The 25487-nt window shown below is 51.7% G+C and overlaps 5 protein-coding genes across 5 annotated transcripts; 1 reads left to right on the plus strand and 4 right to left on the minus strand.

The window, feature by feature from the left end:
- Positions 1 to 2897: 2897 nt before the first annotated feature.
- On the plus strand, positions 2898 to 7704 carry J7T55_013935 (uncharacterized protein; the record flags this gene model as incomplete). Its single annotated transcript, XM_053140858.1, has 3 exons — positions 2898 to 3702; positions 3789 to 4828; positions 4903 to 7704. The coding sequence occupies 3 exons, from the start codon at positions 2898 to 2900 to the stop codon at positions 7702 to 7704; spliced, it is 4647 nt and encodes a 1548-aa protein (XP_052996272.1).
- A 1025-nt stretch (positions 7705 to 8729) lies between these two features.
- J7T55_013936 (C6 transcription factor) lies at positions 8730 to 11140 on the minus strand (the record flags this gene model as incomplete). Its single annotated transcript, XM_053140859.1, has 4 exons — positions 8730 to 8801; positions 8855 to 10254; positions 10333 to 10439; positions 10668 to 11140. The coding sequence occupies 4 exons, from the start codon at positions 11138 to 11140 to the stop codon at positions 8730 to 8732; spliced, it is 2052 nt and encodes a 683-aa protein (XP_052996273.1).
- Positions 11141 to 11541: 401 nt separating this feature from the next.
- On the minus strand, positions 11542 to 16810 carry J7T55_013937 (uncharacterized protein; the record flags this gene model as incomplete). The annotated part of the gene is made up of 4 exons (XM_053140860.1): positions 11542 to 14567; positions 14701 to 16333; positions 16483 to 16682; positions 16765 to 16810. The coding sequence occupies 4 exons, from the start codon at positions 16808 to 16810 to the stop codon at positions 11542 to 11544; spliced, it is 4905 nt and encodes a 1634-aa protein (XP_052996274.1).
- Positions 16811 to 17545: 735 nt separating this feature from the next.
- On the minus strand, positions 17546 to 19226 carry J7T55_013938 (uncharacterized protein; the record flags this gene model as incomplete). Its single annotated transcript, XM_053140861.1, has 2 exons — positions 17546 to 17790; positions 17855 to 19226. The coding sequence occupies 2 exons, from the start codon at positions 19224 to 19226 to the stop codon at positions 17546 to 17548; spliced, it is 1617 nt and encodes a 538-aa protein (XP_052996275.1).
- A 2282-nt stretch (positions 19227 to 21508) lies between these two features.
- On the minus strand, positions 21509 to 25194 carry J7T55_013939 (uncharacterized protein; the record flags this gene model as incomplete). Its single annotated transcript, XM_053140862.1, has 7 exons — positions 21509 to 21973; positions 22041 to 22267; positions 22338 to 22941; positions 23058 to 23179; positions 23253 to 23433; positions 23503 to 23517; positions 23584 to 25194. The coding sequence occupies 7 exons, from the start codon at positions 25192 to 25194 to the stop codon at positions 21509 to 21511; spliced, it is 3225 nt and encodes a 1074-aa protein (XP_052996276.1).
- Positions 25195 to 25487: the final 293 nt, after the last annotated feature.

Here is a 25487-nt window from a genome sequence, read left to right on the forward strand (position 1 = left end):
CAGCTGGGTGACGGCATATGCTGTAGTTGACAAGGTACTGTGTATGCAAAAAAACCTAATCCAGCTCCCGATTGTTGGCGGATGTTAGCCACTTGCCGTGGGCCCGTTGAAGGCCCGATCTTTTTTCTAGAAGCATGCAAAGCATGCAAGGGTGCAGGGGGTGGCCAGCCACGCAGGTCAGCGTAAGTGGTTCATGTCTTATACTTCCAGACCAGACTCAGACGGTATAGTACCTGGGTAATGTGTAGTTTGAATGCTCCACACTCACAGTAAGGTTTTGATTGCATTTCGCGTGCTTTCAACCGAGCGCACACACTCAATTAGGTTCAGTTTAGCTTGCGAAACGCGGGGGGCGCCTAGATAAACTCGATTGCTTTGTCTGGCTGAATCAGGGCAGTGATACATTGCCCATCTCACACACATGTCAGACGGACGGACTCATCAACACAGACAGGACTGCGCGTTGCGGAACGGATTGAGTTGGCAAATGGTGAATCCTTTGACGCCACGGGCGGGCGGGCTGTCGGGGTGCTCGAGGACCCCGAAACGGGGGTGGAGGGGCACAAGGGGGTAAGAGAAGGCTGCCAATCTCACTACCTGCTCCGGCCCGAGTATCTAGCTTGCGGACCTCGCTGACAGGAAACGCCCATCATCCTCACATCAGCCTGCCGCCGGCGCCCGGCCGGTATTCCCTAATACAGACGCCGAAGACACATCCTATTTGTCCCGATGCCCAGCAACACGATGGATTCGCCTGAGAGGCATGGAGTACGAGATGCGACTGGAATCCATTTTCTTCATCCTTCTGCGAGAATGACAACGACGGACGATGACCTGAGGATTGCGGATTTGCTGAGCCCAGACACAACGAGACACATGGGACCAGGAGTAGCATGTGGGACCTCGGGCAAAAAAGAGACAGGACGCTAGGCCTGTCAAGTCCGAATTCGAATTCGAAAAAGAAAGAGAAGAAATGACCCTGGTCACCAAAACATGAGCTTGGGGACCGCCCCACCAGCGGATTGGATCAATCCACTGCAGCTCCCCACTTGGTAGTGATCTCTGGCTGAATTGCCCCGTATTACTTGTTTATTAGTGAATCGTCGAATCCTTGATCGGATGGCCCGAACTTACCGAATGATATCGATGTCTACCCTTCACCAATGCGGATAGCGTCCGCCCGTTGGGCGGCACAGCCACAGCAACGACAAAAAAACAAAACAAATCAGCGCCTGCCAACTGCAAGCCTGTTGATGCCGATGTTGATGTGTTTGCGGACACCTGTCGGGCGGATCTGACAAGTATGCCCACAAGGACGGTTTAGAGTGGGTTAAGAGCGGGCTCCGAGTCTGTGCGATAGGAGACTTCTGCGCAGCTGCGCAGATCATCTCTGGGCGAGCGGCCTGCCTGCTGCAGGCTGCGGTCGATGCCGTGTTGCGGACAGACATGTCGCCTTCGTTGGGTCGTATGTGCGTATTCGGCGTCAGCCTCAGCCGTAGCAGCCTGGTGTTTCGTCAAATCTCACGTGCCGATACGCCGTATTGAGCATGTATGAATTGATTATAGTAGTAGTTATAGGCAGACGATGATGATAGGTGACTCTGCATGAGCCACGTCGTACGGCCTGGACCGTACGCGATTTAGACTTTGGCACATGCTTTCTGACCCTGCTACGCCGCATCGACCTTGATCTTCGAGTAAGCGAGACGGTAGCAGCAGATCAACTCAGATTGACGAGGTTCCCGGCAAGTGCCGAGTACATGGCCAACAGCCATCAGGCGAAAGTCAGTCCGTTGGATGTTGAAGAGTAGGAAAACTGTTCGCATCCCGCCAGCAGCAGACCACGGAGCAGCATCTCAATAGCTGAAGCCGTCGTCAAGTAAGAAGAGGACTAAGGAGGCTGAAAGAGTGAGTTTGTCGTCGGATGACTGCAGATCTGTGGTCAGACTGATCAAGGGCTGCCCGAACTGATCAGTGGTGACGATCGATGATGGATACGTCCGCAAAGTACCCTGGTACCCACGTCTCGCAGTTCCGCAGTACCTAGCGCTTCGGGGTCTTGATCTTGACCGTCGCCCGTAACGTTGTACCCTCGTACCGCCTTGCCCAGATGGTAAGACGGCCCTGCACCCTGCCGCCCTCTGGGCATCAGCTTGGAATTTCTGCCTACCCAGGTGTCACTGCCTAGGGCTACCTGCACCTACATGGTACTTCCTTAGGTACTTGTCTCACGGGACGGATTCGCGGGCCCAGCAGGTCCCCACAGCTCGGTAAGCCTGTGAGCTTGCGAGCCTGGGCCCTGGGCCCTGCCGAGTGCGGAAATCAATGATGTACCTGATCCCGGTCACCATGGCCCTTTTCGCCCTCCCCCCTGCACCCCTGTCCTTGCCCCCCTGTACCCACGCCTCTGGTGCTGCTCATTCTCACTGCTCAAACGAATTGGCCGAGCCCGTGCAAAGCTCGTGCTGCCCGTCAAAACCTCCCCAGTGCCCACTCCGTGTCTCGTCCAAACAATGGTCTTCATTAATAGATCTTCTGTGCGACCTCCTCCCCGTCGTTGGCCTTGGACCCTGGAGTCTTCTTTCTTCTCCATACGTCGACAGGTCTTTGCAGGGCTCAGCGCCTCACCCTTTCACCTTCACTTTAGTTTGCGACGGGTGACGGGTGACTGACATTGAGACTGAACTGACTGACGTTTCCCTCCAAGAACGCAAGTACCATCTTTTGTTGTTGTCGTCTGGTATTCGACAGTGCAAGACCTCTAATATCACCACACGGCCCAATTATTTGCTGACGGGCCCCAACATAGCCTGTTCAAGCCTACGTGTGGATCATTCTTGCAAGAGTGCCCAGTGGTGCGCTCAGTTCCGATTTAAAGGCGAAGTCCCGCCACCACCATGTCCTTCACCGCGGGCACTGGTGCCTTTGGCAACTACGACCTCTCGGCGCAAACAGGCGGTCTGACTCTGAGCAAGACCAGGTCTCGGGACCAGATGGAGGACGACAGCTCGGCCGCGCCTGCGCCTCGCTCGCGCCGTCCTTCTACCAAAACCACCCCGAACAATGACACCACTACCACCCTGACCGAGAACGAGAAAAACACGTCCACAACCGGTACAGAAACGCCAGCCGCCAAGGTCGAAGCCAGCAACGAGAAGACCATCAGCACAGAGAGCGAGACCGACGATGACGAGGCCGCGGAGGCCCGCCGGGCAGGAATGGTCCAAGACCTGGCGAGACAGTACACGAACAAGTCCCATGCCTCGGGCATCACGGGCGCCAACCCCTTCGCCGAGCACGCAAACGACCCGGACAGCCCACTGAACCCCAACGGCGAAAAGTTCAACGCCCGCGCCTGGGCTCGGAACGTGGTGGAGCTGGTCTCCAGCGAGGGACATGGCTTCCGCACCAGTGGTATCGCCTTCCAAAACCTCAACGTCTTCGGCTATGGAGCCGGCACGGATTACCAGAAGGATGTTGCGAACATCTTGCTAGATGTTGCCTCCATGGTGCGTGGAGTTTTCGGCGGTGGCAGGAAGAAGAGGATCGACATCTTGCAGAAATTCGACGGCGTTGTGCACAAGGGCGAGATGCTCGTTGTGCTGGGCCCTCCCGGATCAGGCTGCAGTACCTTTTTGAAGACCATCTCGGGCGAAATGAACGGTATCTATGTTGAGGATTCTTCCTACTTCAACTATCAGGGTAAGTGCAAATCGTGGCTCTCCGCGCTTGTGGGGCTTGAATATCAGTTTCTCTGGTGGAAGAATGGCATTAACAACATCTCGCAGGTGTGTCCGCAAAGGAAATGCACAAGCACCATCGCGGTGAGGCCATCTACACCGCCGAAATCGACGTCCACTTCCCCATGTTGACTGTCGGCGATACCCTGACTTTCGCATCAAGAGCGCGTGCGCCTCGCGAGCTGCCAGGTGGCATCCCCAAATCGCTCTTCACGAACCACGTCCGGGATGTCGTCATGGCCATGTTCGGTATCTCCCACACTATCAACACCCGCGTCGGAAACGAGTACGTCCGTGGTGTCTCTGGTGGAGAGAGGAAGCGTGTGACCATCTCTGAGGCCGCTCTTTCGGGGGCTCCGCTGCAATGCTGGGACAACTCGACTCGAGGACTTGACTCTGCAAACGCTATTGAGTTTTGCAAGACCTTGAGGCTGCAATCTGAGCTCTTCGGCAGCACAGCATGTGTCTCGATCTACCAGGCCCCGCAAACCGCGTACGACCTGTTTGACAAGGCAGCTGTGTTGTACGAGGGCCGTCAGATCTTCTTTGGCCCCGCAGGCGAAGCACGACAATACTTCATCAACCTTGGTTTCGACTGCCCCGCACGGCAGACAACTCCTGACTTCCTGACCTCCATGACGAGCCCTCTGGAACGTGTTGTGCGCCCTGGATTCGAGGATCGGGCGCCCAGGACACCCGACGAGTTTGCCGCTGCCTGGAGGAACAGCGCTGAGTACAAGAGGCTGCAGACCGAGATCGAGGAATACAAGACAGCTCATCCACTTGATGGGCCTGATGCCCAACAGTTCCGCGCCCACAAGCGTGCTCAACAGTCAAAGAGACAGCGCCCCAAGTCACCATACACCCTGGACTATTGGCAGCAGGTGGAGCTCTGCCTATGGCGCGGATGGAAACGACTTAGTGGCGACCCCGGCTTGACCATAGGCATGTTGATTGGTAACTTCATCATGGCTTTGATCATCTCCAGTGTCTTCTACAACCTCCAAATGACGACTTCTAGCTTCTTCCAGCGAGGTGCTCTCCTGTTCTTCGCCTGTCTTATGAACGCCTTCGCTTCTGCTCTCGAGGTAGGAAAATATCCAAACCGTCCCCCATGACATTCCAATCTGATCAATGTGAACAATGCTAACTAAACGGCCAGATCTTGACACTGTACGCACAACGACCAATCGTCGAGAAACACGCCCGATACGCTATGTACCACCCCTCTGCCGAAGCTATCTCTTCGATGTTGTGTGATCTTCCTTATAAGGTCTTGAACTCCATCGTATTCAACCTCGCACTGTATTTTATGACAAACCTGCGACGGGAACCAGGACCTTTCTTCTTCTTCCTGCTCATCTGTTTTGTCACAACGCTCGCCATGTCTATGATTTTCCGAACCATTGCGTCTTCATCGCGAACCCTCTCACAAGCCATGGTGCCGGCAGCTTTGATTATCCTGGATTTGGTCATTTTCAGCGGTTTCGTCATTCCGATCGATTACATGCTGGATTGGTGCCGCTGGTTGAACTACCTGGACCCCTTGGCCTATGCATTCGAAGCTTTGATGGTGAATGAGTTCCACAACCGCGATTATACTTGCACCCAGTATGTACCGAACGCCGAAGTCCCGGGATACGGCAACGTGGGACCTGAAAACCGTGTCTGTTCCGCTGTCGGCTCCAAGGTGGGCCAGAGCTTTGTGAATGGTGACGACTACATCAACCAGTCATTCAAGTACTACGCAGCTCACAAGTGGCGCAACTTCGGTATTGTCATCGCTTTTACCCTGTTTTTCCTCATCACCTACATGATCGCGGCCGAGCTTGTCTCCGAGAAGAAGTCCAAGGGTGAAGTGCTGGTTTTCCGCCGCGGTCACAAGCCTGCTGCCTTCAAAGAGCAAAAGGACGATCCCGAGGGAGGCAAGACTGTTGGGACATCCACTATTGTTGCCCGTAACGACCCCAGCGACTCCGACAAGGAGGCTGGCTTTATCGAACGACAAACTAGTGTGTTCCACTGGAAGGATGTGTGCTATGAGGTCAAGATCAAGAACGAAACTAGGCAAATTCTGGATCATGTCGACGGCTGGGTCAAGCCTGGCACGCTCACGGCTCTGATGGGAGTGTCTGGCGCTGGTAAGACGACGCTTCTCGACTGCTTGGCCGATCGAACCTCAATGGGTGTCATTACTGGCGAAATGCTTGTTGACGGACACCCTCGCGATAATTCCTTCCAGCGCAAGACCGGCTATGTCCAGCAACAGGATCTTCATCTTCAGACCACCACTGTCCGCGAGGCCCTGAACTTCAGTGCTCTGCTTCGTCAACCTGCTCATATCTCTCGCGAAGAGAAGCTCGCCTATGTGGACGAAGTCATCAAGCTCCTCGATATGCACGACTACGCAGATGCTGTTGTTGGTGTCCCTGGCGAAGGTCTCAATGTCGAACAACGAAAGCGCTTGACCATCGGTGTTGAGCTTGCGGCTAAGCCACCATTGCTGCTATTTGTTGACGAACCTACCTCCGGTCTTGACTCTCAAACATCTTGGGCTATCTTGGATCTCCTGGAAAAGCTTACCAAGAGTGGCCAAGCCATTCTTTGCACGATCCACCAGCCTTCTGCTATGCTCTTCCAGCGCTTTGATCGCCTGCTCTTCCTTCAGAAGGGTGGCAAGACTGTCTACTTCGGCGAAATCGGCGAGAACTCCAAGACGATGACCTCCTACTTTGAGCGCAATGGCGCACACCATTGCCCACCCGAAGCCAACCCTGCCGAATGGATGTTGGAGGCAATTGGTGCTGCTCCTGGCTCACACACTGACGTCGATTGGTTCAAGACCTGGAAGGAAAGCCCCGAATGTTCCGACGTCCACAAGGAATTGCAAAGACTGGTTGACGAGGGCGACAAGACTGACGCAGCATCCAGTCCGGTTCACGACAAGACCAGCTACCAGGAGTTCGCCGCGCCCTTCGGCAAGCAACTTCAAGAGGTCGTTCTTCGTGTTTTCCAGCAGTACTGGCGCACTCCATCCTACATCTATTCTAAGGCTGCACTCTGTACTGGTATCTCGCTCTTCATTGGTCTTGTCTTCCTCAACGCTCCGAATACGCTTCAGGGTCTGCAAAACCAGATGTTCGCCATCTTCAACATCCTGACAATCTTTGGCCAGCTCACTCAACAGCAAATGCCTCACTTCGTCGTCCAACGGTCACTATACGAAGTCCGTGAGCGTCCATCCAAGGTCTACAGCTGGAAGGTCTTCATGCTCTCGCAAATCATAGTCGAGCTGCCTTGGAACTCGCTAATGGCTGTCATCATGTTTGTCTGCTGGTACTACCCTGTTGGCCTCTACCGCAACGCCGAGCTGGCGGATCAGGTCCACGAGCGTGGCGCCCTCGTCTTCCTGTTCCTCCTCGCCTTCATGCTCTTCACCTCAACCTTCACGGACCTGGTAATCGCTGGCTTCGAGACGGCCGAGGCAGGTGGAAACATTGCCAACCTGCTTTTCATGCTGTGCCTGATCTTCTGCGGTGTTCTCGCCAACCCGAGCACGTTCCCCAAGTTCTGGATCTTCATGTACCGCGTATCGCCGTTCACTTACCTGGTGGGCGGCATGCTGTCGGCATCGGTGGCCAACACAAATGTCGAGTGCGCCTCCAACGAGCTGCTCACTTTCCAGCCCCTCGACGGCCAGACCTGTTATCAGTACCTCGAGAACTACATGACTGTGGCCGGCGGTTACCTCACCAACAACAACGCCACTTCCGACTGCAGCTTCTGCACCGTCTCCGACACCAACACCTTCCTCGCGGGCGTCGGGACCTACTACTCGCAACGCTGGAGGAACTTCGGCATCCTCTGGGCCTACATCATCTTCAACGTCTTCGCCGCTCTGGGTGTCTACTACCTCGCCCGTGTGCCCAAGGGGAAGAAGGTGGAGAAGGCCAAGAAGGAGTAAGCGAAGGTGATGATGTACAAGGGGGTATTTACGCGAAATGTAATGTCGTCGATGTTTTCTAATTTTATAAAAGCTTACGTGGAGATGAGCCTTTTCTGTGAGATGGCTTTACGGAGGATAACCCCCCCTCACGTGGGGATATGATATCACACACCGGTATATATGCCTCCGCCATCGCCGCAACCTGGTTTATTGTTGCGGCCGGCGGTTGGCCAGGGAGACTGCAGGGAATGTTTTCTTTACTTACATACCAAAACCCCTCTCTCACCTTTTCCCCCTTTCCTATCTACTTGTTTATTTTTAATACTTGGATTTTGGATCCAGGTCTCACCGGGTCAAGAGCGGCAGGCACTAGAGGATTGGATGGGGATTGCATTTCATGACTCTACTTTGAATCATTCAGAGGAAGGATCCAAGACGGGTGGCACCTGCAAAGATGTATATTTGATAGAATGAGATGAGGAGAGACCCCTTCGTGTCAAAGGGGGAATGAGAATGGCATATCATCGACCATGACCTTGAGCCTTTTTGCTTGCATGATTGTGACTACTGCGAGCTTGGATGTGGTGGTTGTACTGGGCTGTTTGGTCTGCTTCCATGAGGCACGCTTCAGCCTCCCATGGCACTCATCTCGGCCCAGCACAACTCGGATGCTACTGCGGAGACGATGTTCCGCTGATTGATCTACAGTCGTCATGATGTTTTCATTAAAGGGATCGGATATTGATTTGTTCGAATAGGAGGCGGGACTATCTAGCACCCTGAAAGAAGACAAAGAAAAGTACATTAAATTCCATACCTCTCATCGTCACCTGCGATGCCTCTTATACCAATATTTCTTCGACTGGGAAGATTTCGTAACCCTCGTTGCCACCGGGTAAGAGATGTTATGTTCGCACCGCAAGGCACACTCCGATAATTGGGAGCGAACTGGGAAGCGTTGAGGAACCATCGGCCATCTCCTGCCTTTGAACGATATCGCAATACATAGGCTCTTAGTGTAGTAGAAAACCTATTTGACCACATTAGGCCTTTCGAGGATCACCAGCTGATGATGACGAAGTCTTCCTGTCGTGGGCGCCTTGTCGCTTGCCCTTCTGAGCTGCGGACAAATGTCTCAAACCGTAGTACGACTTGTTTACTAAAGCACCTGTATTGGTAGCACCTTGCAGTTCTCAAAAAACTTCCAGTGCGGCAGTTCATCTTGAATAAGGGCCTCTCCTGGTATGCTAAAAATTCCAACACGCAAATACTGCTCATTATCAGCCGCAGAATGAAGGACTAAGCCAAAAGGGCGTTTTTCCTTGCTTTTTACTTTCTTTTCAAATGGATGATCCGAGTATTCCTCGCTAACGGTAGAACTTCCTAGAAGTGCTAGCGTTAAGCTGTCCAAGTCTTCTTCGTTGCCAGCAAACTTCCAGTCTAATTCGAGCTGAAACAAAGGGCCGTCTTTACCTCCCAATTGAACAGGCAGTCCATTGTGGTATACTATAGGGTGATTTGATGGCTGTTTATCTGGAAGAAGAGCTCCGCTGGCAAGATGATAAATGTGTGTCTCCAAAATGAGCTTGGCAGTGGAGATTTTGCCGAAGATGTTCCCTGTCAGTGGTGTGACCGAAGACTCCAGACGCTTGTACGCAGGATATGATATGCTGCCCCCTTCATAGTCAGGTATGCCGCTTGGTGAGAATTGATCGCAAGGCTGTATCTGTTGTTCACGGCCAACCCAGCTCCACGATGGACTAATGTATGGCTGACCACACAACTTTTCTAGTAGCAATTCGAATGACAGACGTTTATCGAGAGGTTGCATGGCTTCCTCCTCTACCCGCCACATCAAGCCTTTCAAGAGCTCTGCTTTCCATGATCCTGCAACGTATTGTTGGCTACCAAATCGACGAGAGAACTCCTTGGCCAGTCCAGATAGGGACGGAAACAGATCTGTGGCTCTGGTGATGTCGCGTCTGGAGTAATCGGATATAACCTGTGCCCAAGCCAAGTTGAGACTTCGTTGATCCTCTGGGTTGGTAAAATCGTCGCGTAAGAGAACTCGCGTCTTCGCGGGTGATGAACCTTTGAATCGTGATTCGCCCACGACGCCAAGATATTCCGAGCATTCGAAATTAGAGCAGGGAAAGTGTACACCAGAGTGACAGAAGAATATGCACCGGGTCGAAAGAGCATTCTCTTGATATGTCCAAGCTCGGCGATTCCAAGTGCTGGATTGCAATTCATGCGTCAATGGTCGATAAGGATCCCCGTGGGAAATGATTGGTAGTGCCTGTATGAGACACGAAGGAGGTGTCATGTCTTGGCTTCCCAAGCCGATGATGCACATGGGTATCTGAGTACCATCGCGATGAAGATATCCCTCTTGGCAATTCGTGGACGATACAGCGCAGATAGTGACAAAGGAATTAGCATATACTTTATCCATGAACGCCGATTCATGATCCCAGTCATTGTAGTCGTCTTGACGTATGCAGAGAGCGTCTACCCAAATATATGGAATCGATAATGCTTTTGCCACGGAGACCGTATCCGCTTGCACTGGCGTTAAATCGTCAAGGCTGAAGCCAAACAAGAGCCAAGACTCAGTCGAGGTATTTAATGTAAGCTGCGACATACCACCCCAGCAATAGCTGAGTGCTAGGTATTTCAGATCGTTACGATCTTCTGGCCCGATTTCAGTGTTCTTGACGATCCGGAGTATGTCCCCTCTTACATCAACAAGCCTGGACGGTAGAAACGGTTCGTCGTTATCGCGAGAATGGCCGCAGCTCAAGGTACAACGTTGGAGAGCTGACTTTATAAGACTAATTGGATCCTGATCAAGGGCATATGGCTGTAAAGGTGGTGGAAGCTGCTGCAAAGCACGGAAGTATCCAGTAGTCCCAGCTCGAGGGCCGGAGTGTGGCTTGCACGTCACAGGGAGACTGATGCAGCAACGAGCCATAGCGTACATCATATATACATCGATACTTGGCTTCCATTGTCCTCGGCGAAGGTTGGAAGTGAGGATGCTTTGCTCTCCTATAGCGAGATGGAATTGAAAATGTAGACCAGCAGTCATAATCTCGGGTTCCGATTCCGAAACCCTGCGTTTTACGCGCTCTGCTTTGTCCCGTTGTCGAACAAACCCAATTTGGATTCGCAACATGCAAGTATCCTGGATGTTGACACTTTGATCCTTGAAAACATTGGCTGCATCGTTCGAGAGCGCGGCAGCCCGTATCAGCCGACATAGCTCACAACCAGCTGCTGCAGATTCTCGCAGGCCGGCTAGGGTAGGGTACCAGTCCACACGGGCGTGGTCGAATCTTTTAGCAGCCCTTCCCCTGAAATGCGGCTCGGTTGATAGAAGTTCTCGCTCGAGCCAAAGCATACCACTGCGACAGACCTCGCACGTCGGGTCGAGCAGTGCATCGTGGGTCATGCTTGGATCTTTGGGCCCTCATATAAATCACCAAGAAATAGATGAGGGAGAAATGAACATCATCGCTGTCCAAATGCCGTGATGCGCCCCCGCTTCATCTGTAGTACAGACAGGGAGGGACTCCGATTGGCACCAACCACATAGCAAGCCTGTTCAATTTCCATGTTTCTTATATGACGTATTAATTAAAGTTTACGAAGCTTCGCCACAACGTCTCCAGGTTCGAAGGTGAATTGTGCAGTAATTAACGAGACCAAAGTATTTGTTTGTGTACAATCTCTAGTTGGGTTGTTCGTTCTCTCTGGGGATAACGTGGACCTCACCGTGGAACCCCAAATCACACCCTCGAGGCGAAGGCAGCCTTTCAAATGTGACCTGTTCTCTCACGCTGCAAATATAAACTACGACTGGGCATCTTCGTCCATCCAGTATCGGTCCCAGTATGCCTTCCACTGGTCCTCCACGCCCCGCAGCCATTCCTTGGAAGGAATCTCGTCGCCACCAATCCGCAGCCTGCCATCTTTAACGCCCCTCCACCCCTCCACCGGTGCCCGGATGTACTTATGGCTCTGTGGACAGACAACGCGCCAGTCAGCCTCCAACTCCCCCCTGTGGCGCGCGGCCCGCTTGTCGAAGCACTCCTCGCAGATATCGCAGTCAACGCAGTAGAGGCACATGTAGGCGCCGCCGTGCGCCCAGTCAACCACGTTCTTACTACAATAGTTGCAGGAGAAGCCCTCACTTCCCCCGAGGCCCTCGTTCATGGGGTTGCTGCTGTCATCGTTACTAGCACCTCCGCCTAAGGTAATAGGCGGTGCGGCATTTGTGCCCGGTTTCGGCTCGGCAGCAGGCGTTGTTGTCGTTGTCGTCTGCGGATTATTAATTGCGTTGTCGTCTCTGCCAGACCTCGCGGCTTGGTTAGGCTCGTGCTCGACAGCGCTCGTCTTGAACACATCTGGTGTCCCTGCGGTGGGGGCGAGATGGGTTTCCAAGACCGAATCAATCGTGACGGCGTCGCTTCCGTCGTCCGCCTGTGTCGCAGCCTCGGATGGCTCCCGTAGACTGTCCGGATGCTGCCCATTCGACTGCTCTTCGACCTTCGATGGCGCTTGCTCTACTAAAGCCTCCTTCGCGAGATCGCTTTTGCGCACCTCGTCGTCGATGACATATAATTGTGCCGTCATGGCGATCTGGGCCTGCGTCTCCATCCCTTCGATCCACATGAGAACACGTGCCAGGCGCCGAAAGCTCCACGAGTCGTTCCAGCCGACGTCGTCGCTCAGATCCTTGACGCAGCTCTGAAATATGGCCTGCATTAGATCTTGCCACTCGAGCGCCGAGCCAAGCTTGCGGAGCATCCCAGCTAGAACCAAGGAGACGTGGGACTCAGCCGACTTGAAGCCGCTCCCGAGCACCTCGGACAGTTTGGTGAGTAGGTTCTTCGTCTCTTCGAGGGCTGTCTTCTTGACAATGGGGTTGTTGGACCGCCGGAATTCTTCACTTTGCAGCTCGCACAGGAGACCACACGACCTCAGTATCGTGTACACGTCGGATTTCGGGTCATTGATGAGCTGCTTCAGGTAGTTTTTGGCCGTGCCATCTTCACCCAGGGCATCACGAGAGAATATAGCCGCCTGGAGGTTTAGCTCAGCTATATAGTCGCCCAATATCGGCCCCTGAAGGGTTTTCAAGTACTTCACCGTCGATTCGTAGAGTCCGAGCAAGGCCTGCCCCTCGCCTGATCGTTTCGCCGCTTCCTGCGCGGCTGCGGTCTCGCCGAGTAGAAGATAATCGGCTAGAGATGCTGGCGGAACAGCCTGGAGAATACTCATGACTCGTTCTGGCTTATGTGCGGCGACGCAGGCAGAGACCAACTCTAACATTATATCCACTGTTAAACTTGGCGGGTTGAGATCCAGGCTGCTCTTAACGTCGCAAAGGGCCAGGTCAATCTGCCCTGTAAGTGCCAATGCCTGCGCGCGGGTTGCATAATTGTACGCGGCTGCCGACTTGACAGTTGTGCTCTCCTTGTCCGATCCGGCAAATTTTTCATAAGCCGTCAAAGACAGATCGTACGTCTCCAAGGTCTTGCTCAGTAGCTGGTCCCTCTTTTCCCCTGGCTCAGCACTGCTGCTCAGGGCAAGGAAAGCGGATCCTTTGCTCGAAAGGAGACCGAACCGCACCACATCATCAATCGACCCGTCGCCGAGCCCAAGGTCGAGCTGGTTGATGGCAGCCTCGTACAGATCTACGTACTTCATAGCCATTCCGATGCCCTCGTACGCAGCAGAGGTCTTCGCCACATCCCAGAACACATTGCTAATGATTTCGAAAGATTGTTGGCTGATGACGCCGCTCTTCTCATATCCCTGAAAGTATTCAAGCAGGACCTGGTTCTGACGCAACTCTGGCAGCTTCTGGCCCTTTTGAAGCGAGGAGTGTGCGCAGCCAAATGCGGCATATGAGTCGGATTGCCAGCGTGCAGCAAACCAGTTGTTGATGTGGGCACGAGCGATGGGAATGAAGACGCGATACGGTTCCTGCAGAAGCGGGCGGTAGAAGTTGATGGCTTCGTATGAGAGGCTGTTGGATGACATCCTGATGGCTCGCTTCGACCAGCTAGTTAAGGCTTCGAGGACGGCTTCTAGGTCGGTTTGAAGCTCGAATATGGTTGTATTGCCCTCGGCGAGCGCCTCTATTGGTTTCAGGGCATCGTTATTATTGCTGAGGATATTGAACAAACTCTCCAGCACGACCGCTGCCTGTCGGTCATTGACTTGATCAACCCCGATCTCCAGAAGATGTGTGAAGACCCATTTGGCAGCATAATCTGTCAAGCTGCTCTGCGCCGCGCTAGGTTCGCCCTTGTTCAGTTTCGACAATATGGCAGAAACCATGCTGAATATAGTAACATGGGCTTGTGTGGCGGTAGATCTCAAGCCTTCTGGATCATCGCTTGGCCGCCTGAAATATGCTCTTAGCGATCGTTCTTGGAATCCAAGGAGATTGTCGGCGTCACTGGCGCTCTGGATAGCACTTTCACTGTCCTCTTCGATCACTTGGTCTAGCTCGTTCTCACTCGAGTCGTCATCCCCGACTTGCTTGTCGTCGTTGCCCGACACGCGGAGGAGCCTTGACAACCGACCGTCAAGCTCTTCCTCGATGCTCATGGACATCTCTGTCTTCATTAATCCAATCAAGATATTGGCCTCTCCAACTCTCAGCTTGGACTTGGCGTACGCAAGCCACGCAAAAAGACCTTTCAGGAGCTCGCGCTCATCTGGATTCCTATTTTTGGCGCACTCAGCAAGAATGGTCTCATATAGAGACTCAATATCGCTGGGGAGATGCTCGAGCTCCTTCAGGATTAGGCCTTCACGGCCCAGCGAGTTCAGTCTCCTCATTGTATGCTCGATGTACAGGAATGCTAGAGAGAGTTAGCTGATGACAATACCACATAGACACTTGGGCAGCCGAGCAGTGGAGGACAGCCTGAGTCATTATTGTCGCGAGCCCGGCTGTCAGCGCCTTGATGTCGATCTGGGGGCTAATGTACTCACAGTCAGCCTGCTTTGTCACTTTGCGAATGATCAACTTTCGGAGGCCGACTCGCAACTTTTGGAGTCTCGGCTGGGTCCTAGTCCGATGCCAAACCAATCTCTGCATATCTCGCCCGACCTTGCTCTTGACAAGGTCAATACGTTTAGACTCGAGTGAAGCCAATTCAGACTCTTTGCTTGTGTCAGTTGTATAGGCGATTTGGACGTTCAAGTCGTGGCTTTTGACCTCGTGAAAACATTTCAGAAGCTTCACGGATTCCTCTTCGTCAATCTCATCGATTCCATCCAATATCAGAATCAGTCTCCGGTCAGAGTCTTTGCCGTACTTGGTCGTGATCAGTTTCTCCCAGATCGCATCATCCTCCAAAGAGTAAGTGTTCTGCCGAAGCTCCATCAAAACCTTCTCGCAATAGTTTGTATCTTTCTTTGCCGCCTCGATGGCACACCATCGGATCATGTTGGCGACTGACTTCATCTCAGCATATTCCTCGTCGAAGTAAAAAGAAGCAACGCAAGTTGTTGGGTCATGAAGGTATCTATCTTTCAGGAGCCGGCAGATTTTGAATGACAGTGTCGATTTGCCCATCCCAGACGCTCCCACGACTTGTAAGAAGGACGAATCTTCATCGACGAAGTCTTTGAAACTCTCATCATTCTCAATCCAGTCAAAAATGCCATTGACTGACAATATCTCCAGGTCGTGCTGCCTCTCCAGCATGCGAGACTCGGCGGGACAACCAAGCTCCTTCTTCAGGCGCTCAAAGTTGGCAGGTTTACTAGCCCCGGATCTCAGAGTTCTGTCCTTTACTTCTCTGCCTTTGGACTGCGTCTTCTTCATCGATTCCAGGGTCTTGACTATGTGCTTTACCTCCGAGTTGGTTTCCACAGAGACAGAAAGCGTCTTTTCGGTGAAGGCAGTGTTGATGTTGAGTGAGAGCTGAAGCTCCTTGGACTGGGTCTGGAGTCCTTTGATGCCCTGATTGGCTGATATGGCTTCTTCCTTGACCTCTATAGTGGTTCTAAGCGTCTGTATCATGACTGCCGACTCCAGTCTCCCGAGGTTCTCGTGTAGTTTGGCATAGGCATCTTGGAGTTTTGGATCCTTGCCCTCAACGAGTGCCTTCGCCCACCTGAGGAATCTGCGCTCAATGCAGTACGATCGGGCGAGGCCGCTGAGACTGAGCAACGAGGAGAAAACGGATACGAGGTGTTTCTGGAACGCGACTTGTGCCGGTATCTTGTTCTCAAGTAGAGATAGGCGTAGAAGGAACGTGTTCATGATGTCGAAGAAGCTCTCGATCATGTCGTAGTCCTCGGTTACATGTTTCGAAGCTGTCATGACGCAGGTGAAGGCGGTCAGAATGGCCGAGCTCGGAGGAAAGGCAGCGCTGGCAGCGCTGGCGACCTGGGTTGCAGCACCCTGGATGATGTCCGCATTTGAGGATATGAAGCTGCGCAGCTTGTCAAGTTTTCCCTTGTCGTGACGATAGGCCCCAAATGATTCCAGCTGGTGTTGCTGTTCCATCACGATAGACGACACGCTCTTCTTGTTAGACAATAAGGCTCTGATGTCAATTTTTGCAACTCCATTGTAGTTGTCCAAAGCTTCCTCCCAAAGCAATGCGATATCGGTCTGATTTTTTATTAGAGCCATCGCTGAGACTGCGGTGATATGGCGCGAGGGGTGGACGGGAGGACTTCACGGTCAAGTTTAAGGATAGTGGATGGCGAATGCGTAATGTTGAGCCGAGATGAAGAGGACATTTTGAACGTCCCTGTTACAGTGTGGCAAGGAAAAATGGTCTGATTGGACACGCCCGAGAAATAGAACCTCCGGGCAATATTGGTCTCATGGCCCGACTTTCTGTATGTAAGACCCAGCTGAATGTAAGACCTAGTACAGAATCGGTCAACGAAGATGGCGACGGGATAGCCGTCATGTGCAACTCCTGTCAAAAGGACATAAGCGCCGCTGATATCCACTAATATCCCGTCAGAATTGAGCTCATTAGCGAAGGCAGCCTCTGCACAATTAAGTGAGGCTGAAATCGGGTTTCTACCTACCTCTATGGTCACCCCTCCTGTTGAGCTGCCTCTGGCAAAATAACATCGTGTTAAAGTGAGGGGGAGGTGAGTGCTTCGCTTCTCGAGCAGTAAAGTATGTTTTGTAAAAGATAAAACAACGATATTAATATCTGGGATTAACTTTACAATTTCCGCTTTGTGCATGTTGGGAACGAAAGCGAGACTGGAGCCAGCCGGGTGAAGTGTCGGGTGCATGCGATCGCTGGTGGATTCCCGGATTCTATGGGCTGTGGAGCTGTGCCAAGGATTGGATCTGCGATCTGGGGTAGAAATACGGCGGCGCTTCATGAGCACCATATGGCTTTACTGGCAATCTGTATTAGATGGTTTTGGGACTAAGGGTGGAGGCTCTGCGGTGGCTGGAGGATGGCTCGGTTCGAGGCCCTCCACTTCGGTGCAATTGGATGTCATTTCTGTCCGCATGAGGATGAAGAGGCCAGTCTTTTATATAACCGCTCAGTCGCACATACTGCATCTATTTCTCCTTATCGATATCCCCTTTGCCACGGCTAGAGCGTCTCACAAAACTGCCAGTGCTTGAGGGGCGCTTTGGGAGACTCTCCAAGACGGCAATTTTGAGTTCATAGGGCTTGGTGTTCAATGGGGACAATCTGGCTTTGCGGCGGAAGATGACATTATCTTCCTCCGAATTAGTCCAGAAACGATGGCATGAACACTGTGTAATACTGGCTATTATGCAGCTAAAGAGAACTTGACCAGGAAGTCTTCTTTTCCGGCCCATCAAGAATGCGCAGCCACATCAATAGACATAACGAAAATTTGGGTTCTCTCGATCAGTCATGTCGCTGAACGCTGTCTCATCTAGATCTGGTTGCTCCTGGCCGCTCGAGTTCCTGTCCCGTCTCTTGTTCTCCATGCTCAGCATAGTCCGGAATACCAGGATCAGGACTACCGAAGCCAAGTAGCAGAAAATCATGCTCGCCATGCCAAGTGGGTACGTCGGCTGTTGTTCGGTCTTAAAGAAGAATGGCCCCGCGATGTTTCCTGAGGTCTGTGTCAGAGTTTTCATGGTTCGATGTTGGGTCTGGATGAAGGAACGTTTACTTACCAACACAGTAGCCAAGGAACATGATGGCGTTCGTCAGCACCTTCTTGGTGTGGCCGCTTGTATTAGCCGTGACGAGACTCAAAATCAGTACGAATGAGGCATTATATGGCCCTGTCAGGTAGTAACACCAGAGTCTAGCAATGTGCTGGTCTGTGGGCACAAATCTCAGACCAAAAGCGCCAGCGATATTTGGCAACGTGTAGAGAATGATGAACCAGCACCGCGTGTTCTTCTGCAGCTTCGTGCAGAAGTAGTCGTTAAGATAGACACAGCTCAGGATTGAAAGGCCAATCAGCGCTCCGTAGGGCATCTGCAGCAGGGTAGTTCCCAGAGTGCTGAAACCGAAGCCCTTGATGATGAGCGTGCCAAAGTTGGAGATCCCACCGTTGGGCAGGTTTTGCACCGTGGCGAGCAGGAAGAAGAAGTATGTCTTTGGATCCTTGAGGGTCTCGATGACCTGGCCCACCTTGAAGGTCTTGTTCTCGACGCCCGTCTGATTCCCCCTGAGGCGCTCGATCGCGATCCGCCGCTCCCTCTTGGACAGCATGTGGGCCGTGACGGGCGAGTCAGGGAGGAAAATTATCAGCACAATGCCCCATCCGCTGCACAGGGCACCAATGATGATGAACTCGTACTTCCAACTGGGCAGGGAGCCACGGATGTGTCCTATTGCGTAGCCGAGCAGGCCACCCAAAGCGATGCCCAAGCCATTGGCCGTGTACCATAACCCGATACGCACCGGCTGCTGCCGTCTCGTATACCACATAGCTGTGATCAGCATAAAGCTGGGATCTGCGCAGGCCTCCGCTGCCCCAGACAGCGCTCGGAGAACAGCCAGCGTCGCGAAGTTGTTCGCTCCAGCTTGTGCCATAAGCAGCACGCCCCACAAAAATATATTGGCGCCCAAGTACTTGGCCAGAGGTAGCCGTTGCATGAGAAAATTTGTCGGGAGAGCCCAAGCCAAAAAGCCGAAGTAGAACACGGACGACAGCCAGTTGTAGTCGGTGCCCTTGAGGTTGAGGTCCTCGCGGATGCCGAAGATGGCCGCGTACGACAGTGTCGTCTTGTCGATGTAGAAGAAGGCGTAGCACACGGCCAGGTACGGGATGATCATGAAATCGATCTTGCGGACGAGTCGTTTCTCGTCGCTCTTGGTGTAGGGCTCGGCTGACCCGTCGTCAAACAACGTCGCGGCGGTGTCCGCGCCGGCTGATGAACTGAGCCATTTCCATTTCCTCGTTGTGGTGGGGGTGATAGTCGCATTTTCTTGATGTATTGCGTCTATGCCTGCATCCTTGGTGTCGGGGTCGGACGCGGGCGAGGACTCCGGAGGTGTTTGCTCTCGGGGAGGGCTGTCGCTTCGACTCTTCATCGCGTCCAAGAAACCCATTGTGGCTACCTGGCAGGCTTATGCGAAGAGGTGGCTCGTTCGAGGCAAAGAAACAAGCGCATGACGATGACAACCGATGATATACCTTCAATTCTCCGTCTTCGGCACTTGCCCGCTTCCCCCACGTTTCCCCACGGGGTATTGGAGGTTACCCATATTTCGGGCTAGCTTTGAGGCGAAAGCCAGAATTGACCCACCTCTTTGGTGGTTTCATTGCAGATCTGGCCGGCAAAACATGCCCAATCGGCCAGAAAGCGTATTCCTCAGGCTTGTTTTGCTCAACGACTGGCTTGATCAAGGAAAAATTGATTCCGAATCTATCTGCAAATCAGAATTTTGAGATCTCCGCACATACACGCATATTGGGAGCCAGAATCTCAGCTTGTTGAGTATTGAATAGAAGTCGCATGTAGCTTAGGTAGTGATAATTAGTGCTGCGACTGACTCCGATTTTGAACGCCATGCATTGCGGCAAAACACGGGCGTAGAACCAGCAGGACTCTCTGCTGCCCATATTTTAAATCTTTGATCTTGCTGGGACAGGTCGTTGTTTAACGTGGCAGGAAAGATATGGAGACAAAGACTTCCAATAACTTGCCGTCGCATTTTCTTGTTATTTACATATGGCATGTGCTGTAACGGGCAAGGTGCCCTGCTGCTAAAAGTTTGATGCGGGTTTTCTTTCTCGCAATATACATCCAGAAAAACATTCGGCCTTAGTACAACCAAAATTGTGGCCGTGGCACCGACGTTCAATGAAACCTTTGTGAGGGCTGCATACAAGGCATCACTCTCAATACAGGTGCCATCATCCATACTGCTTGTGAATTGCCTCACCTGCTAGCGGCCCGATCCATTGACGAGTTGCTCTACTAGAAATCGCTCGCACAAGCATCAGAATAGACTCAGATCCGCGGTTGTAGTCAAAACTTGCGTCTCACTGATTGACTTGTCCGGCATGATATTTCGAGGCATCACCTATCTCTTAAACCTTGGCCTTTCATATAAAGCCGGTGCTGACAGCTATCCGCCTTACGCTGCTCAGACAATCATTGTGGTTGTGGTAACACTCACCACCACAAATACCAGAGCGAAGACCATCACTGAGCTGGCTGTCCACACTGGATGTGCCGTCTCCGGTGGCTCTTCTATCTATACCTTGACAGCGCAAACTAGTGTTACTCAGGAGGTTTCCACTCGACTCCCGATTTAGGCGAGACACCTTTGTAAAGAGTTTGTTGAACAGCTTTTCTGTCGAGACCGACTGACTTTGGACCATTCAACATGACCCGCTCGAAAAAAACACTTGGAGCAAGTCCGATACAAGCATCCTTCAGACCGAAAAGCGATGGGATTCGATCCGCTGTCGACCCGAACAAATTCACGGACTACGATAACTCTCCGAGACATATGTGAAATTATTGTGGATTAGGAGTGTGGCTTTTTAAAAAAAAAAATATGATGTAGAAGAGATTTAATACTCATTATTTCGTAATTGACGAACTTGAGACAACATAGGCATGTAGTGGGATCCGATGGGATTCATTCAGCAAACTAATATTCAAAATTACGGGCTCGGCCACAGTCCCCAATATGTAATGTAAGTCAAATGGCACAACGTTCCTCTGGCAGAAAGCCCAATTTGAAGACTTCGTGTGGAATTTCAACGCAGACATTCTTCTTCAAAGTAATCCTGATCACTTGCTACCCTGTTTCCCCGGAAAAAGACCTATTGATTGGTCTGCTGGAGAGTCACTACGCAGTGCTCGCTATCACTTGGCGGACAGTGAATTCTCCACATCATCATTGCCTACCATGGGCCCGCTTTCTCCTGAAGGAATTGCGATAGAACAGCATCCAGAGCGGCCATGACAAAAAGCAAATGACGAGAGTGACAAGAACGGTGATAACTGAAAAATTTCGCAAGGTTAGTTTTTGTGTGGCAAGGAAATTCCGACGTCGGGATGAGAACGTCCGAATAATGGTATTTAGACATACATGATCCAAGACTGAGGTCCTTTATAGTCCAGTTGGGGGGAAAGCTTGGTATTTCGAGTGCGAACAGGCTGGTAACCCATGACAGAGGCGCCTACTTCGTCAGCTAGTCTTTCGGGTTGAAAGACACAAACCGTCAGGGCAAGGCCTTACAAAAACCACTGTTACTACTGTGAATACGGCCAGTATCTTGGATTGTTCGTTTGCTTTGAGAGCATTTTCTGTACTCGCCTCCCCCTGAAGGAGGGTAAGAAGTGTCACAACCTGTCCTAAGCTGTCAGCGCTGGAAGCAGTCGGCCATGACTTGCCACGAAAGAAATACTCGCCGACTCTCGCACTTTCAGTGCGTCTTCCTCCAGTCTCACAACAAGCTCTAAAGATCGTTTGGGTAACACGTTTGGTACACATATTTCGCGATCCTTCTTGGGATTCTCCTCAGGTTCCTCCCCGCGTTCGTCTTCGCGGCTGTATTCGATCCCACGACAAACCGCACATGAGTTATCACCACTGTGCACCTTCTCCCAAACCTGTATTTGATCTTGGAAGATGCGTTTGATACTGGTCAACTCGTCCAGTACGTCGTCGATGGATCGGAGGCATTTTGTCGGGGTGACAAATTGTTTGGAAAACTTCTCTGCAGACATGCCGAGATTGCCTTCGAAGTGAGAGTAGCAATCCTTGATATCCCGAGACTTGGGTCCATGTTGTAAGCCACTCAGCACAATGATATGGATCTGTGATTCATTCGAGCAAGCACGTCCCATCTTGATCTCAAGAAGAACTTTGGCTCATTTGACTTACCACTGAAAGAATTTCATCATCAAATGCGTCTGTCCATGTGTGCCTCTGCTCTCCAACATCTAAGGTCGGTTTGAACTCTGCACACGCATTCAGGATCTCGGTCACCAGCCTATTGGGTTGAACTTCGCGATCGACATCAAGATATTCTACCCTCTCCCGTATGGCGTCCAGAAGGGCATTGCGATGGTCTGTGCCCCATCTCTCCGGAAAAGCAGTAATAACCAGGTCTACGACGAGCCTCAAGTCAGAATAAAGACGCGCGTGCGTATCGCTTGTACTTCGAAAATTTGAACTCACTGTCGAATTTCCATAGCCATAGCTGAGGTACAACCAGAATTTGCCATGGCGAAAGGGCGGCATTGAGCCTCGTCGTAATTCCAGCTGTCTCTCTTGCTCTTATGCCTCCTTCCAGTCCCTCCTCTAAGGACAGGGTAGGGCGAAGTAAATCGCGAGATTCTGTAATGGACGAACGTAGTTTTTTGACCACGTTTGAACACAACCTCAAGAAGGCCCTCAGGGGGCTAGATTCTGAATTCTCCGTCGGCGACATTTCCTGGCCGAGCCGACGCTTCATAAACCTGGTAAGAACTTGATCTTGAACACGTTTCTGGAGTTCCTTGCCCGAAACTTGCTGATGGCAGTAATGATCGAGACTTCGAGACAAATGAACTCTCTTCTTCTGCCTGAGAGTATCCATGTTATTTGCCCAGCGGTTTTGTACTTTTTGTCGATTAGCGCCCATCAACGGTGCAAGATCATGGCTCAAGGAACTCATCCGACTCGCTCGTTGCGAGCTCGTTTCCGTTGGGCTACGTTGAGGATCAGTGTACCGGTTCTCAATGCCCGGATCCAGTGGATAGCGAAACCCCGGGTCAATCATGTCTATATCGAGCAAAGGGAACTACGAGCGCATATGATTTTTTGTATCAGATTCAATGCTTCATGGCAGTGTACTAGCACGGCATGACAATAGAAATCACATGCGTGATGTGAATTTGGAGGCAGATGCGTACTCACCACTATAGAATAAGCAGAATATTTGTCTTCTGGCTGTTTCGCGTATCCAGATTCGGTTGCAGCAGGCTCGTGCCGAGACGTCGCTTCTGGATGCTCCGCTGTATCATGCCCGCCTGAGTATACTGTACGTTAACATGATGAATTTGAGATTGTGGATGAGGTATCAGTATATTGATGTCAGACTTGGGTACTCACTTAGGGGCTCTTTTGGGGGCGGATCCGTGATCTTCTCAAGCAATTGGGAAATAAAGCCGTGCTTGCGGTACCAGTACTTCTGAGACCCCTCTACTTCCTGGAAGCAGTCCTCAATGAATCGGAGAATTCCAATAACCTCGCTGCGCAACGATCCATGTGAGTACATACACCTGCAGAGATCCTAAAGACTTTGTTAATACGGAATTCCACCTGATACCCAAACATTTTAGGACTGTTCCCTGCGACACACCTCGATCCAATCTCTCTAGACGTTGAAGTCATCAGTACAGAGCACCAGTATTTTGAAAGCTATCATTATTTTGGTACTCACATTGTTTGCTGGGAAGTGTATCCATCGTGTTGATCGATCCTTGTCCTGAAGCACGCTGGATTCGTAGAGATAGATCTGGCTAGCGCGTTTCTTACTTTGCGTGTGTGCATCCATCACTTTCTCCAGGATGTGGGTTTTTTGGTAATTGGACTTCTCTTCCATAATCCAACCTTCATTCACACACGAAGACAAGCGGATTTGAGCCTGGTGCATGGGCGCAAGCTCAATGGCTTCAAGCATGATCCCAGCCTCCGCCGTTTCCGCCGACTCTTTCCCCGGTCTGCCAAAAGTCACTGTGACAGATTCCTCTCGCCCCCGATCGATGGATTGAGCCTTATGATAGGTATCGTTAGTATTGAAGATCAACTGATGGACTGGAGTCAGCTGTGGCCACAGTCGAGTTGGCGCCCTACGTTGCTGTTGAACAGCCTTGTCCCACTTCGGCCAACTCAATGCCAAGAAGTTGTCGTCAACTTTCACATTGTTCCCATCGATTTCAAGCCCTGGTCGGAAGCTTCGTCGATCAAATCGGCTAATCAAGTCGGCGGTTTCGACATGATTTTCCCTGCGAGCGACTTCAGCAGCGGAAAACCCAAGCTCATCAGTCTTTCTATTGTCGGCACCATTTGCAAGCAAAAGCTTGGCGATCCATGCATGGCCTCTGCTGGCCGCAAAATGCAGGGGAGTCCATCCTATGCTTGGCTCAACCTCATTCAAAAGATCTGGCTCTGTGCACCTCGCCAGGATCTGGAGTAACAGCTCTACCGCCTTCTCCTCCTCTATGTCCAATTCGGCAACTATATGCAACGGCGCCTTGCCTCCTCCATCTCGTAGTTCATAGTTGTCGAAAATTACCAGCTCCTTATAATTCCATTCTTTGAGGAGTTCCTCGAGTATTTTCGGTTGCCCTTGGCGAACTGCGACATGTATAGGTGTGTCTTGGTTGCCGTCTCGATACAAAATGGGGATCGTTCCATCTGACCGATCAGCAGCTAACAGCGTCTTCACAGCCTCGAGATGGCCATTGCGAACTGCCAGGTGCAGCGGAATATCGCCTGCATTGTTCCTGGAATCAATCACATCCTTCGGCAGCATACGGCATAATTTCTCCAGCACGGCTGCATTGCCAACTCCTGCAGCCAGGTGGATTGCAGTGTCGTTGTCATTCGTTGTTGAATTTAGGTCACTCGGATTCAACCCCTTGATCAAGGGCTTAAGGATGTCTCCGTACCCCAAGTTTCCGTCGATCGCGCGATGAAGAGGTAGGAATCCCTGCGCATCCTCCTGATCGAAAGACTTCCCGATGTCCCGTCGATTGAGGAGGTGCATTACACCATCACGCCATTGCTTTCGACAAGCGACGTGTAGAGGTGTTTCTTTGGATTTCCCATCCAACGGCCTGTATACGAGGCTTGGACTTTCCCTTAAGATTTGATCGATACGACTGAGATCCCGATCCTCAAGGGCTGACTTGAGATTTACTGACTTCTGAGGCTCGGGTGTGTGGTTGTCCATTTCGACATTTGAGGTTGGTATTTCGTTCGGCTCAGTGCCGCCATTGTTAGTCTGCTGCAAACGGTTGGAACCAGCTTCATCGTTCCTGTCTTTCATGACTGCTAAAACAGCTTGGAATGTTAACGGTAAAGAGAAGGAACCGTGGACGAGAAAGTTGTGATGTCTCTGGTGCAGGAAGACTCCTCGTAGAGGCCAAGGATAAATCAGTCCGACGACCTGATTAATTCGTAGGGGCACTGAATTACCGAGCCCAGACGTCAGGTCAGCTGCTGGCATATGAGTCCATGCAATGCGAGAGACGTTAGCTATATGATTACCTTTAATTGATATATTGCATTACCAGGGAACGCACCTCAAATGTGTGCCATTTACTGTCGGCCTTGACATGC

The sequence above is a fragment of the Diaporthe amygdali genome (assembly GCF_026229845.1).
Source record: "Diaporthe amygdali strain CAA958 chromosome Unknown NODE_7_length_1459731_cov_64_868725, whole genome shotgun sequence".
NCBI classification, from domain to species: domain Eukaryota; kingdom Fungi; phylum Ascomycota; class Sordariomycetes; order Diaporthales; family Diaporthaceae; genus Diaporthe; species Diaporthe amygdali.